We start from the raw sequence: 13,570 nt of genomic DNA, 5'->3' as shown, positions 1-13,570 counted from the left end.
ACTGACGATAAAAGTGCTGGTTGTCACGAAAAGAAACACTGACATCTTGAACCTGTATTGTGGTCTCTCCCTGACCTTATTGTTTCTAAAGTGTCCTGTTTTGACTTAGCCCCCTCTGGCGGTGGCTGATGGAAAATGCCTCATATACAACACACCAACATGCATTTAACAGACTAAATAAAAGTGTTTCAACAGCAAATGTGGTCTATATTTATTATTATTATTAGCAGTAGAAGTAGTAGCAGCAGTAGTATTCTAGTTGCCCTGTAAATCAATTCACTTTTTTTTTTTTATTTCCGATTATTTTTCACAGTATGCTCTTTTTTTGTTTGTTTGTGGGATTGTTTTTGTGGTACCACTGGCCGCATAGTTTCCCTTTGGGGATGACACATATATACTAAATCCTTGATCTAAAGCTCAAGTGCAGTTTTTTTGTTTGTTTTCTGACATATCTTTTATTCGTTTTTATTTTTTGTTCATTGTTTTTTTTTTTTTACAATACAGACATATAAGATACACAAGAACACTCACCCATATCACAGAAATTGATACAACTCAAATAGCAGTTTTCTGACCCCTTTCCAGTCCATGTCATAAATCCTCCCTTCTCTTCTCACCCTCCTTCACCTGTTTCCCAGTTGTTGAAGTGTGAGGCGCTTCAGAGGTAATAAGACACAGCCAGCTCACTTGTGGCAGACCTTTGAGAATAATGGAGCTGGCTGTGAGGATGTGGATATTCCTTAACAATGGACCTAGTTTTTGACCTGTAAGTTTTTCTGCTTGTTAAAATATTTTTGGGTTGGTTAGTCTTAAACTTAGAGAACAATCAGTTTTATCCTTTATTTTAGAACAATAGTGTTTTTTGATTTACCTGTTATATTTAGACTTTACAATAATAATTTGTAAACTCTTTCCCTTGATAGAAAACCAGTTCCCATTACTTTAAATAAAGCTGTGGACTGGAATATTGCTTCCTGCTCATCTGTTCTTACAAACAGTCCACTAAGTCTGTTAGATTTCTTAAAATGGTACATCAAAAGGAAACAGCTCCACTACAAGCAAATATTTTTCATGTCCCCATACTAACTGGCAACTTCCAACTGAACACATACGTGATCATCTCAGTTGTAATGATAGCAAAGGTAATGCATCCCAATTAACTTTTTAGTGGGGTGAGAAAAAAAATTCATTTGATGTGTCTAAAATACATTTTGAGAAGCACAACCAGCTGACAATCACATATTAAACTTAATTTTAATCAAGTTTGACTGCAGATAAAGAAAGTTTTTTTATCGTGCATTGTTCTAAACAAGCTGGTTTTGAGCTGAGTTTATGGTCAAATCACAGCAGTAACATAATAAGGACTCTGTTTGGGGAGGTAAGCATGAAAGCTTTAATTGTGTTCAGTAGAAGCAAATTTCATGATCACATTAAAACAACATCATCAGACAAACAATTATGCTATCTAGCAAGCTGAATGTCCGTCTGTGTGTAGTTCTCTGACTTTTTTCACCATGACCCAGGTCTGATACTAAAATGTAATCATCAGCTTTGAGCATCATTGTCTGAACGTCTGTACTCTGAATATCAGTCCACTTTTTAGCATCTTTCTTCCACTCACTCATCACATCAAATGTTAATATTGTTTTTACTTAGTAGTGACTCACATGCTTGTTAAAATCAAATAACATGTATGTTTATGTTATTGTTCGTACACTGCCTGGCCAACAAAAAGATCACGCACTCTTATATTTCATTGGACTACCTTTAGCTTTGATTATGGCACGCACTAGCTGTGGCATTGTTTCCATAAGATTTTGCAATGTCACAAGATTTTTTTCCATCCAGTGTTGCATTAATTTTTCACCAAGATCTTTCATTGATGATGCTGGAGACTGACTGCCGCGCAAAGCCTTCTTCGGCACATCCTAAAGATTCTCAATGGGGTTAAGGTCTGGAGGCCAATCCATGAATGAAAATGATACCTCATGCTCCCTGAACCACTCTTTCACAATTTGAGCCCCATGAATCCTGGCATTAATATCTTGGAATATGGCTATTCCATCAGTGAAGAAAAATTTAAAGCAATTGCCGATCACAATCATTTCAGATTTTTTTCCAGCCACATTTCTTACTCGAAGATGATGGGTGCTCACATTCCAGTTTTGAATAATGGGTTGGACAGTTTTAACCCAATTTTAGTAACTTCTGCAATCTCCACAGATGTTTTCTCTGCTTGATGCATGCCAATGATTTGACCCTTCTCAAACAGACTAACATCTTTTCCACGACCACAGGATGTGTCTTTCCACATGGTTGTTTAAGAAATGAGAAGCAACTCATTGCATCAGTTAGGGTTAAATAACTTGTTGCCAGCTGAAAGGCAATCGCCCATGCAGTAATTATCCAATAGGAGGCTCATACCTATTTGCTTAGTTAAATCCAGCTGGCGACTTCTTTTTTGGACAGGCAGTGCATATTGGAACGATATCGTACTTCATAAAACCATCTCACTTCTTTAATCTTAAAAAGGAAAGTCTACTGTATCTTTTTTATCCCATGATTGTTGGTAGTAGCATCAGTACACCCAAACGTCCCCCACAATGGATCAGCTTCCATATTCATTTGATCACTTTTTCCTGATGAGAATCTGTTTTGAGAAAAAGGTTCCAATTCACAGAAAACTGGAGCATCAATCTGTGACCAGTTTTAGGCTGAGTTTTCCCTTTTGTGTCAAAATGGCATTTTGTACAGGCATTAAGGAGCACTTGGATCTCCTTGTCACATGCTGTACCTTTCTTGTCTCAAAGAAACTCTGACTAGCAGCAATGCTAAACACTGACAGTTAACCTAATTCCCGGTTTCATGAATATAGATAGAGAGACAACATGAAGGCATTTTCATGAATCCACCATATGAAAGAATGCTACCTGACTTCTTAAAAATCCTGCATAATATTCCGGTGTAGCACACTACCTTTTGTCTCTTGAATTAAGTATATCATGAGACCAGGTCTGCTGGCAATCATACATGAGCTTGAGTGAAATCACACAAAGACTAAGGGCTTTCACTGTCATAATCATACATATACATCTACAGTGCAATACCATATAATTTCAAGTATAAACCGCATTATTCTAGTGCTGTGCATGGCAAAAAAGCAAACCAACAAAAGTCCCTCATAGACAGTTCCATGTTTTTGATGCCAACCGCACATTTTCTGACTGTAAGTGAATGTGGTAAACACCAATGCAAACTCAAAACGAAAAACAAGACCTGCACTCTCTATTCTGCAGCGACAGAGTCCGGACCCTCGTCCTGTAAGACGGCTGTCTCAAGGACATCCGAAGTGGGTGTGTCCAGTGGTTCTTGAGAGAGATCTTCAGAGCATCTGCTCACAGTGGGTGAAATCACATCTGGACTCGTGTCACATGAGTCTGTGCTCTGCTCGGAATTGGCTGCTGTGACTGTTGTGGCAACACTCGGGGGAACGGGGTCGAACTCATCGTCATCGTCCTCCAGGATTGGTGACTCGTGAATAACTGCCAGGAAACAAAGATATTGTCATATCTTAATTATAAAGAATTAGTATGATGCTGTACAATGGTGAGCCGTAAGAAAATGCTGACTCACTGCTGAAAGCATCTGGGTACTGCTTGGCAATCTTTCCTTTGAGTGTCCTGTAAGCACAGAAAACACCAAAGACTTGAGATTCTGTGTCTGTTTGTCTTCACAGGTGTTTACACTTGGGGAGTAATTACCTACCTTATCCTTCTAAAGACGCTGTCCAGGTCTTTCTTCATCTCCACAAGGGTGCGTGTATGGAGCAGGAAACGCTCGTTCATCTGCTGCAGCCTCACATTAGACAGCCCGTTGAAGTTGATCAGCATTTCATTGGTTTTCTCAAAGCGATCAAGCCTGTTTTCACAATCATTTGGAAGCATTTAATATGATTACTTAACTGTTACAAGTAGACCAACCAAAAGAAACAATACACATAAAGTGACCCAGTGACCCTTACATGTGTCTCTGAGCCTGAATGATAGCGTTCACATCCTCAGAGTTGACCATGCTCAGCATCCTGTTACAGAACACACCAGAAGCTGTGGGCTCCACCATGTTTGAGGTCAGTACAGAGAAGCTGCGATAAAATAAAAACCTTCATTTGAAATCGGTCAACAGTTAAATTTAACACAAGAAATCAAAACAACAAACCATAGGAGAGCTCAAGCATGATGGAACTAGTCAGTTTACCAACAGCTTTCAAATCTTAATACGTAAATTAATGAATTATCTTGAAGGAGAGTGAATTCGGACCATCAATATTTCCTTCATTGTGAATAAAAACATTTTAATAATTTCATCAGTAGCTCACCTCAGTTACTAGTTAGGCTCGACTGAAAGATGTCTCGCGCAGCCTCTGATGGTACCGTTAGCACGCGGGCTAAGGCGACAATCGGGAGGAAAAAGCAAAACTCACATGAGCTACCTCCGGTCTGGTTGATGCATCAATCTTTGATAACTGAATATCCGTGTTGAAATAGTTTCACAATTAAGAGTGAACTGACAGAACAGCTGGCAGAGAAATAAAAACAAAGCACTTCCGTGTATGTTTCTGTAACTTCCTGTCATGGGACCACCGTTTCCGGTGATTCAGTTGTCGCTTTCCTTCATATTATTTTTTTTCTCTGAGCAAAATTAAAATGTGGTTAAGTAATGAACTGTATTTTCTTAGATATATTGGAATGTTAATTATGGAAATTTAAAATAAAAATAACATCCAATTCCTTTAGCGCATTACTCCGTCATTATCATTTCATATTTATTTAAATCAAATTTTTGAAAAAATAAAATGGCAAACCTAATCTGTTTGGGTATAGTCGGCACACCAACACACTGGTTGTCTTCGTGTTCTGTCTTCGTGGCCATTGGCAAAATTTTATGTAGATACCAACCAAGGTTAAGTCAATCAACCTATATCAATACTGTGTGAACATTTAAGAAAACAGCCCTCATTTACAACGGCATCAAGTCAATATCAGAGACATGAGAAATAAGCAGGCAACAGCATGAACTTTAGATCAGTCTTCTTTTTCACCCTGTAGATGGCGCTAAAGGGTTGTGAAAATATTAGCAGGATCCCCTAAGTGGCTGATGCTGTAGAAGACAGCACATGGAGTAGATCAGTTGTAGTAGTAGCAGTAGTAGTACAGCTGTAGTAAAGAGTAGCAATCCCAACCCTTCAGTTTTTCCAGAAATGGTCCAACCTAGTATTATTTCGAATCATTTTGCCTTTCTTTGATTTTGACTTACTCCTGTATTGATTCTACTACAAGCTTTATTCCAATATCAAAAAGAATAGCTCATTCAGGTTATGTATGATAAAGCTTTTCTTTTTCTTATTTAATTTTTTTTTTGTTTAAAATGATAATAGATGTCAAAAGAGCATGTAAGTGCATGATGGTTAGTTACTACATGTTTATGTTTTGGAAAAAAAAACTCATACACTGTAGGGCGTACCAAAAAAAATGTGCGCTGTGTTGTTCTGGGTTTACAACCCTCATGTGGCCTCTTTGTATTGTGCACAATTTGGCCTACCTCCCACAGGAGTCTGGATCAAGTTTTTGAAATGCCGCATGTCACCATAAAGCAGGCTGTTTTTTTTTTCCTTTTTATCAAATCCTGCCCTCCGCCTTCCTGTTGAGAGGTTAGATTGTACTTACTTCCACCCACTGTGATTTAAATTACCTATAAATACTGAAATAGTTAATCTCGGGCAAGTGAACCCCTTCAAGCACCACAGTGGTGTGATGGTCAGATCTACTTCTTCCCGGCTGGTCTCTATCACGTCTTTAGCCTCTTTAACCTTGATATGCTTCTGGCACAGGAGCACATACTAGGCTTTTGAAACTGTTGAACTGTGCTTAAAAAAAGAAAAGAAATTACCATACAAACACTCCACAGTAACGCCTGTTAGTGTGGGGATTAGCTCTGCTGTTTCACAAGCTGATACTGGTTTTAAATCCCGTCTGAGGCTGCTCCTGTTTTAAGTCATATCAAATTACATGTCCTCTCATTTACTTCTTGTTCAAGACAAAAAACAACTTAGTTTTCCATTCAAACAAATAATTTGTCATTACGTGAACTGAAATGATCACATGCCCATGTGCAAAATGAGGGGGCAATAGGCAAATTAGTTTTTTATTTATTAAGGGCAGCACCCATTTTGCTCAGCTGCTTGCTGATTGTCACAGTTCACTCTCTCAGACCTGGGTTTCATCCAGCCTTATTCAGGCCACTGACCACTATCTTATTCCAAACTGCAGCAGCAAATCACGGAGGTAGCAGTGGTAGAAGTAACTACAGAGATGGCAGCAGCCAATCAGAACCAGCTTTCAAAGTTTCTCTGGGAATTGCTCATTTTGAACTGTTATAAGATTTAAAAAAATCCATAATTCCAGAAAACTCACAAAATTACTTTATTAAGGACAAGTAAAAAAAGTACATGATGTATAAAAAATACAAAACCGCTTTGTCTAACTTGTATGCTAAGTAAATGCATAGCAACAGTACATGCAAGTCTAGAGTTAGGTAACGTATTGAGCTACAGGCTAAAAGGGAAAAGTACAGTTTGGTTGCAATCTATCATTCATTTCAATCTACATGATACAGATCTAAAGTGATGGTACAGAATAAGTTAGGTTGCACGCAACTCAACTGATGAGCAAATAAATACTTAACATTTCACAAATATTGACAACCAGTAATTCAACGCAATGTTAAACAGAGCCTGCGTGAGAATTACATTCGATTTCTGATGTACAAAAAAACATACTACAAATAGGCTAGAGATGAAAATAATTCAGAGCATTACACTTAAAAGTGGAGATGCAGTGATACAAATAAATATGAAATAAATAATGGAACCCATATAAGAGCCGAATGGCCGACCCTCCCCTTATGTACACAACACCCTTAGCTCCCAGCTACAACATCCCATGTATGAAATTTCATATTAGTGTTCATTTAGAATACCGTAAACATATATACAAATGACCTCGGACGAGCACAAACGTCCAAAAACCTGCATTGATTTGACATTGGGTGAATTTCAATGTGCTTTGGCTTTAATCTGATAAATAAAGTAATATTAGGCTATATATCACAACACATTTGTGGTATATAAGAGGCAATGGCATAGAATTTTAGCTTGTATAAAGTTTTTTTTAACCGCATACTGACCCGGGAATGACAGAAATCACTGATAATTGTATTGCTGAATGACGATAGACCGATTTGTGTTTTTCTGCTGTATTGTGTGGTATTATTATGCAAAGACACTTTTTTATTTATGCGTTTTCTTTTTTTTTTTTACATATAAAAATAAGTTAAAACTTTAGAGAAATGGATCAACAAAAAAATAAGAATACAATTTACAGTTTATATAAGGCCATGCAAATTTAGTAGACTCATGCATCAGATCGTTAGGTCTTTTGGATGAGTGGACTTGCCATTCTTGCAATTCTTGCAAAATGCACTATGTGTTGCTGAGGCCACAATAAATATAGCTACTGTCCCTTTTTGTTCCTTAATACCAATCCAGAAATAACACTAGCACTGTCTGTGACACATCATTAAGGCTGGTGTATTTGCTGTTGAAGCAGTGAATAGGCCTTATTTAGCCGGGACACACATACGTATTTGGACACGGAGACACTAATCCAGTCTACAAACACAAAGTCTTTGATAGAAGTGGATGTCAGTGTGAAAAACACAAACACAGGGGCTACTGTACAGGTCTGTGCTCAGTCAATGTGAAGCATCATTCATTCCAAAAGGACGTATCCACCATTTCAAAAAGAGAGATATCCACTCTTTACAAAGAAAGACATACTAATCTCTTTTTCTGTATATTAGTCATTTCATCATATACTGTATGCTTATAAATATCCGCATTATTGATGATTTAGCTGTATGTTTGAAATGTTGAGTGATGAATTTCAAGTAGCACCTTTTTCTGTCACTGAGTGGATCTATTGCATTTTGGAATAAAATCTCTTAAATGTACCAGCAAACTAGAGCTCCAGCATTTTATCTAAAGCAAATCAATAACACCACAGATGATGGGCCTTTAACAGCACGATGAGAATATTAAATATATATAAAAAAGACAAAACGGAACAAAACAGTCCATAAGTTAGTATTTAAAATAAAATAAAAACGAACCTTTGACATTTTGTGGAGAAGACCAAAGGATTTTCAGCTGCTTTGTGACTGAAGGCGATCTGAGGCCACTTTCTTCTGTAAGTGCTTTAGAAAACAAAAAACAAAAAAAACAAAAAAACAGCACCCCAAGATTTCTTCAGAGATGTGTGCAAGGAAGGAGGTTTTCTCCTTCACCACCCCTCCACCAGCTCCCCACTCCTGGATGGAGGTGTTGTCACTGAAACACATAGTTGAGCAGGCTCTTGCACGCACAACGGTGTCTCCTTCACTTCCTCTTCCATCTGGGGATTCTGCCCGCTTACATCCACAACCCTGGGGCTCTCATCCACCTCCACATCTTCCTCCTCATCCTCATCCTCTTCATCCTCTTCCTCCTCCTCTTGTTGCTGCTGCTGTCGTTTTTTGCGGCAGCATGGTTTGAATAAATGGGGGTCGATGAGCACCTCTCCAAAGCGGCCTTTGTAAATTATTCCACAGCACACTTTTTGTCTGAAAAATGAAATTGATCATATTCAACCACAGGATAACTCAAGAAAACTACTGCTACATTTTTAACCAAGTATGAGTAATTCAGTTTTATCTGAGTGTAGTCTTCTCATGCCAGATACACACTTGATCTTCAGGTGTGAATAAGAACTGAGTGTTGAAAGAGAAAACATGAAGAATAGCTCGAGCTAGATGGTTAAATAGCCCAAATTTGAGGAAGGATTTTCAAATGTTGGATGATTTTCCTTTAAATTGTTTTTCTATCTTCATAAAGTTTTGTCTCAAATGGGACTTATTTCAAAAAATGTGCAAAAAAAGCTTGAAGTGGCATTTAAACTAGTTAAGACTTTCATTATAATCTTAAAAGTGTTGATAAACAATGGCTTAATGTTTGTCACATATTTTAACAAGTACTGTAAAAATATATATTTAAACACCACCACTTTCTTTCAGCAGGTGTGACACATATCTGGAGCTGCAACACTGAATCGATCCAATAAGAACGTTGCAACAATACTGTGACAAGTGATTAATCCTTTTAAAGTTGTTTTTTTTTTCTTAAAAAACAAGTCAAACATTTGCTTTTTTCCACTTGCTTACAATTTACAGTCTTTAGGTTGGTTTAGTGATGAAAAGCCATGTCGTCAGCTTTTGCTTTTCAAATTCAGGATGTTACATCTGGTTCTCAAAAAGTCGAGCAATTTCAAGGCTTATTTAAAGCTACACCTTTTATTGCGCTGAGTAAATATCAAAAGCAGATTATTCAGTCATGAAACTGGTTGTAGGTTACAGGCCCACAGATGTGAAATTGTACAACACAACAGTGAAGACCATGCATAGTCACATTATTAACATGTTTACCCTGATTAGACTTCCAGTGAGACGGAAGATGTTTTCATACCGTAAACAAGTGAAAATGGTAAAAATGACAGTCTTATCTTAACATTTTAGAGCAAGAACGTGCCACTTAAACAGAAAATGCTTCTTAATGCTCTGGTGAATATCAAGCGCGACTCCAAAAACACGCCAGTGTGTGTTGTATTAAATTTGTACTTAATGAATTAGTGAATCAACAGAGTGCTCCAGAAGCGAGCTTACCTCTTCCAGTAGGTTAGGTCAAGAAATGAGAAGACAGGGGAACGGCTGGACCCGGGGCTGAGCTCGGTGTCTGAGCCATCGTCTGACAGGTTGCTGTAACTAGGAGACTGAGCCGGAGAGGCACTGGAGGTGGTGCTGTGGGCGTCTGAGTCTGATGGACAAAACAAGTAATGATGATGATGATTAGGCCTTTACAAACCAACAAGTAATGTAGTTTGTGTTAGAAAAAAACCCAATCAGAACTGACTGTTTCTTTTCAACTCTTTCTGCAGCCTGCTGATCTGGCTCGGTCGTGCTTTCTTGGAGATGGACTTGATCTTCTTGGGCCTGGAGGTTATTTTTAGGCTTGGACCTCCTCGAGCATCAACAACCTAGGGGGAGGAGATGAAGAAAGACCACATCATGAGTAAGCAAGACAAACATAAATGCTGAATACTAAGTCATAAATAATAGAAACACTGTCCAAACCCACATGATTCCAGTTCTTCTTGGTTCCCACAGGAAGCTTTTTCCATCGTTTAACCAGAAGCACACAGGCGTTACAGATCTCCCCTGATCGTGTTTCACTCAGTCTGTAAGACAATCGCAGTTTGTGAGGAACTGACACAGGGGAAAATGTCTCCCCTTAAACTCACGTGTTCAGCAGTGCGTCTTACCCGAAACAGCTCCTGAAGTCTTTCTCATAGCGCTTGCTGTCTGTGAAACGAGAGCTTGACGACTTTGCGCGGCAGATGCAGCAGCCGTCCAAACTCCTGTACATTTTTGGCTTGTGGAAGCCAAACATCTGCGTGTGAAACATTAGTGAAAATTAACATCACAGCCTCTCATCAGTGTGTGTGTGACGTGCTTACTGCAGTACCTCCCTGCAGCCGTACATTCAGGCTCATGTGCACATGTGGTATCTTATTATAACATCTAAGTCTAGCCGAATGTGTAGTCAGAAAATAAAACTGGTGTTTTGTCACGCATGGGGAGCACTAAAAGCGTGCAGGAAAAGCGATTTTGTAGGAGCATCCCTCCGCTTTGACCCACATGAGGGAAGTAGGTCAACAGTCAGACAGCGTGTCAGACAGATCATGTCACCATGCTGCGCTTACAGGATGCACGCTTCATTTTGGAAACTCAAAATATAAGCACGCACAGCCTGATCCTCCAGGCACTGGGGTGGATTATATCAGATAAACTCCGAAAATTGGGAATTCATCACCGAAGAAATGCAAAATATTAACGTATCGGGGAGCTGATAGTAGGAATGAATTAAGAGCCCCGATTGAGCCAAGGAATTATGATTTATGTTGCTAGGCAAAATTTAATCTGCACAGCACATGTGGATCTGAACTGCGGCAAAACTGCGAGCCGCGCCCCCCAGACTGGATTTTTTTTTTCCTGCCATCAGTCCTGGGGGTCTTCTGACAGTGCAGTGCCACAGAGAGCTCAGACAGAGCAGGAGTAAAGTAAAGAGCTCTCGCTCTGCTTGTAATACCAGGTACCAAAACAGTCAAAGTGGAGGAGTAGTATTGAAGCCAGAGGACTGTCTCCTTTTAAAACATTTTAAAATAATGCTGAGGTAATCTTTAGGATTAAGACAAAATAACAGTACTTACTCGAAATTTAAAATATATACAATTGTTTATATGCACACGTTGGAATTTTATACCACGCCATGCAGAAACGATGAATACAGTAAACGTGACAGAAGCCACATTTCATGCACCTGCATTGCCACAGATCACGCTGATCCAGAAACTTATAAATTAAGCAGCTTTAAGCAAAAACTCAGTTTAGCATGGAAATTTTGTAGTTTTGTAGTTATTTTAAGTTAGAAACAGCAGCAACAAAATCACTAACAACAAGCCCTAAATTATCAAAAGGCCAGCAAAAAAATGAAATAACGAATAATACTGTTCAAAACTATTCAAAATTGAGCAGAGGTATAAACCATTCTCAGGTGTTTCATAAAACAACCTGGATCAGCAGTGTGAACGAAATCATGAGTGCGTTACAAGGTCGAGCCCCTTTTCAGCATCGAGTGTCTCATCTGTGAACTACACACGATCTCTGCAGCAGAATACAGTACGTGACGCAACTCAACATGGCAACACGCTTCAAAGGCGGAGGCAGTGTGGAGAAGGGGGTGTGATGCGATTTTCCGCAAAAATTGTAATATTTGGAGTAAACTGAAATAAATATCCAAAAAACATTCAAAACATGTTAGAACAACATGTTCACATTCGAAATGAAAGAGGACATCGAGAAAAGCAGTTGTTTTTATCGAGAGAAAAGTGCAAGTCGCCAATTTCACCGCCCACTCCAGCAAGGAAGCATGGCATGCCACACGACCTGCTTCATGCGCACCCATTTTATGATGACCGTCCTCTGCTCGACGATACCAGACTTTCTCCCATTCTATTAACTTTGCGATGTGAGATAACTTTAACGAACATAAATGGAAAGCAAAATTTCGCCTTTTCGACGATGAGAGGAGACGGTACTCTAATGATCGTGTAATTTGATCTTTACTCTTTGTTATTCCACAGCAGCGTCACTGCAACAGTCCACCTCCAACTACATGTGCACTAAGTTCAAAGATACGGTGGATTCAGAGTCGGTCTTTGTAACCTTTAAGTGAAATAAACGGCATTTTTAAATGACTATGAGTTACATTACCCGAAGAGAAATACTTTGTGTTTGTGGCAGCTGTTTTGTTGACATCAGCGGCCGCGTGCTGAGACGCATCTCTGCTCCGGGTGGGCGTGAGAGATTCAACTTGGCTTATTTAGCAGGAGTAAACGTGTAGTAGACTGCAGGCGCACCACAAACACTACTTGTGGGCATTAATGCTTATGAAATATCAATGTTTTCGACCTTAACACGTAAAATGACCGGCTTTTAATGCATTTCAGGGCCGAAAACGGTGTGAGCCTTGAACAAACAACAACATCAACACCCATGTCTTACTCATCACGCAGGCACATGAATACCACATTGACAGTATTTACAACATTTACGTGCTTTTTTCGCTTTCTATACGCTTTCTTCAGTTAATTTAACAGTTTGAAAGTTAAACAACGCATTAGTTTGGCCATACAGGCTCTCTTTCTTTAGGCCTTAAAGAGCAATTGTTCTAAGATAAGTCGAAGCTTGTTTTGAATTACACGTCTGAAAAGCAAAACTAAGACTTTACTACCCTTCATAGCCTCAAAGACTGCACAGAACAAACGCACACCGGCTGCATACGTTACCTTGTTGCAGAAGGCGTGCAGTTGATACAAAGTAATAGTCCTGTTAGCGCGTTGTTACGATGTGACTATTATGAAAATCAACCCGCATCAGTAACCCGCTCCCTTGTTGATGTCTGCGCTTGTGGACGGGACTGGATAGTTGTGGACACAGTGCGCATGCGTTGTATCCACACCTCCATTTCAGAGTAGGGCAGAAGGCTTTTTTCTTTTTCTTCAATCAAACCATTTACATAAAAGACGTATGACGTACCCGTGCGTCTGCATTCTACTGGCCTTATAAGGATGGGAACATTGCGCGGGAACAGGGGGCTCGGCCCCGGTTGCTATGGCACATTGGAGAGTGTAAGCAAGGGGGCGGGGCCTGTCGTTTTACTACAAAACGCCAGATGGCCCGTCTGGAGGCCTACGGTTTTTAGGAGGCTCGGCGTCTCGCAGGGATATGCGCTTTGTTGATTTGAATTGCGTGACAACTGACCAGATTAGACCAGTAAATAAAAGGTAGTGAAACATGGACTCCA

General features: G+C 39.4%; 2 protein-coding genes across 2 annotated transcripts; both read right to left on the bottom strand.

Moving 5' to 3' along the window:
- Nucleotides 1-549: 549 nt before the first annotated feature.
- kxd1 (KxDL motif containing 1) lies at nucleotides 550-4,641 on the bottom strand. The gene is made up of 5 exons (XM_074676839.1): nucleotides 4,376-4,641; nucleotides 4,022-4,141; nucleotides 3,766-3,918; nucleotides 3,634-3,680; nucleotides 550-3,542 (listed from the first exon to the last, which is right to left on the bottom strand). The coding sequence occupies exons 2-5, from the start codon at nucleotides 4,117-4,119 to the stop codon at nucleotides 3,286-3,288; spliced, it is 555 nt and encodes a 184-aa protein (XP_074532940.1). The 5' UTR covers nucleotides 4,120-4,141; nucleotides 4,376-4,641; the 3' UTR covers nucleotides 550-3,285.
- Nucleotides 4,642-6,455: 1,814 nt separating this feature from the next.
- On the bottom strand, nucleotides 6,456-13,190 carry LOC141796490 (SIN3-HDAC complex-associated factor-like). The gene is made up of 6 exons (XM_074677648.1): nucleotides 13,053-13,190; nucleotides 10,467-10,594; nucleotides 10,283-10,382; nucleotides 10,058-10,181; nucleotides 9,811-9,961; nucleotides 6,456-8,715 (listed from the first exon to the last, which is right to left on the bottom strand). Exons 2-6 carry the CDS (start codon nucleotides 10,592-10,594, stop codon nucleotides 8,397-8,399), a joined length of 822 nt encoding a protein of 273 aa, XP_074533749.1. The 5' UTR covers nucleotides 13,053-13,190; the 3' UTR covers nucleotides 6,456-8,396.
- Nucleotides 13,191-13,570: the final 380 nt, after the last annotated feature.

Source organism: Halichoeres trimaculatus, unplaced genomic scaffold, assembly GCF_033239565.1.
Source record: "Halichoeres trimaculatus isolate MK-OKI-2021-1 unplaced genomic scaffold, fHalTri1.1 fHalTri1_scaffold_10, whole genome shotgun sequence".
Classification (NCBI taxonomy): Eukaryota; Metazoa; Chordata; class Actinopteri; order Labriformes; family Labridae; genus Halichoeres; species Halichoeres trimaculatus.
This window is presented reverse-complemented; position numbering and strand designations above follow the sequence as displayed.

Excerpts from the sequence above, each read along its gene's own strand:
- LOC141796490 (XM_074677648.1), bottom strand. The coding sequence starts at position 10,594 with ATGTTTGGCTTCCACAAGCCAAAAATGTACAGGAGTTTGGACGGCTGC. Across the intron at positions 10,182-10,282 it reads CCAAGAAGAACTGGAATCAT|GTTGTTGATGCTCGAGGAGG; the intron begins GTGGGTTTGGAC and ends TCCTCCCCCTAG. Across the intron at positions 9,962-10,057 it reads GAAAGAGTTGAAAAGAAACA|ACTCAGACGCCCACAGCACC; the intron begins GTCAGTTCTGAT and ends TTTGTCCATCAG.
- kxd1 (XM_074676839.1), bottom strand. The coding sequence starts at position 4,119 with ATGGTGGAGCCCACAGCTTCTGGTGTGTTCTGTAACAGGATGCTGAGC. Across the intron at positions 3,681-3,765 it reads AGCGTCTTTAGAAGGATAAG|GACACTCAAAGGAAAGATTG; the intron begins GTAGGTAATTAC and ends CTGTGCTTACAG. Across the intron at positions 3,543-3,633 it reads GTACCCAGATGCTTTCAGCA|TTATTCACGAGTCACCAATC; the intron begins GTGAGTCAGCAT and ends GTTTCCTGGCAG.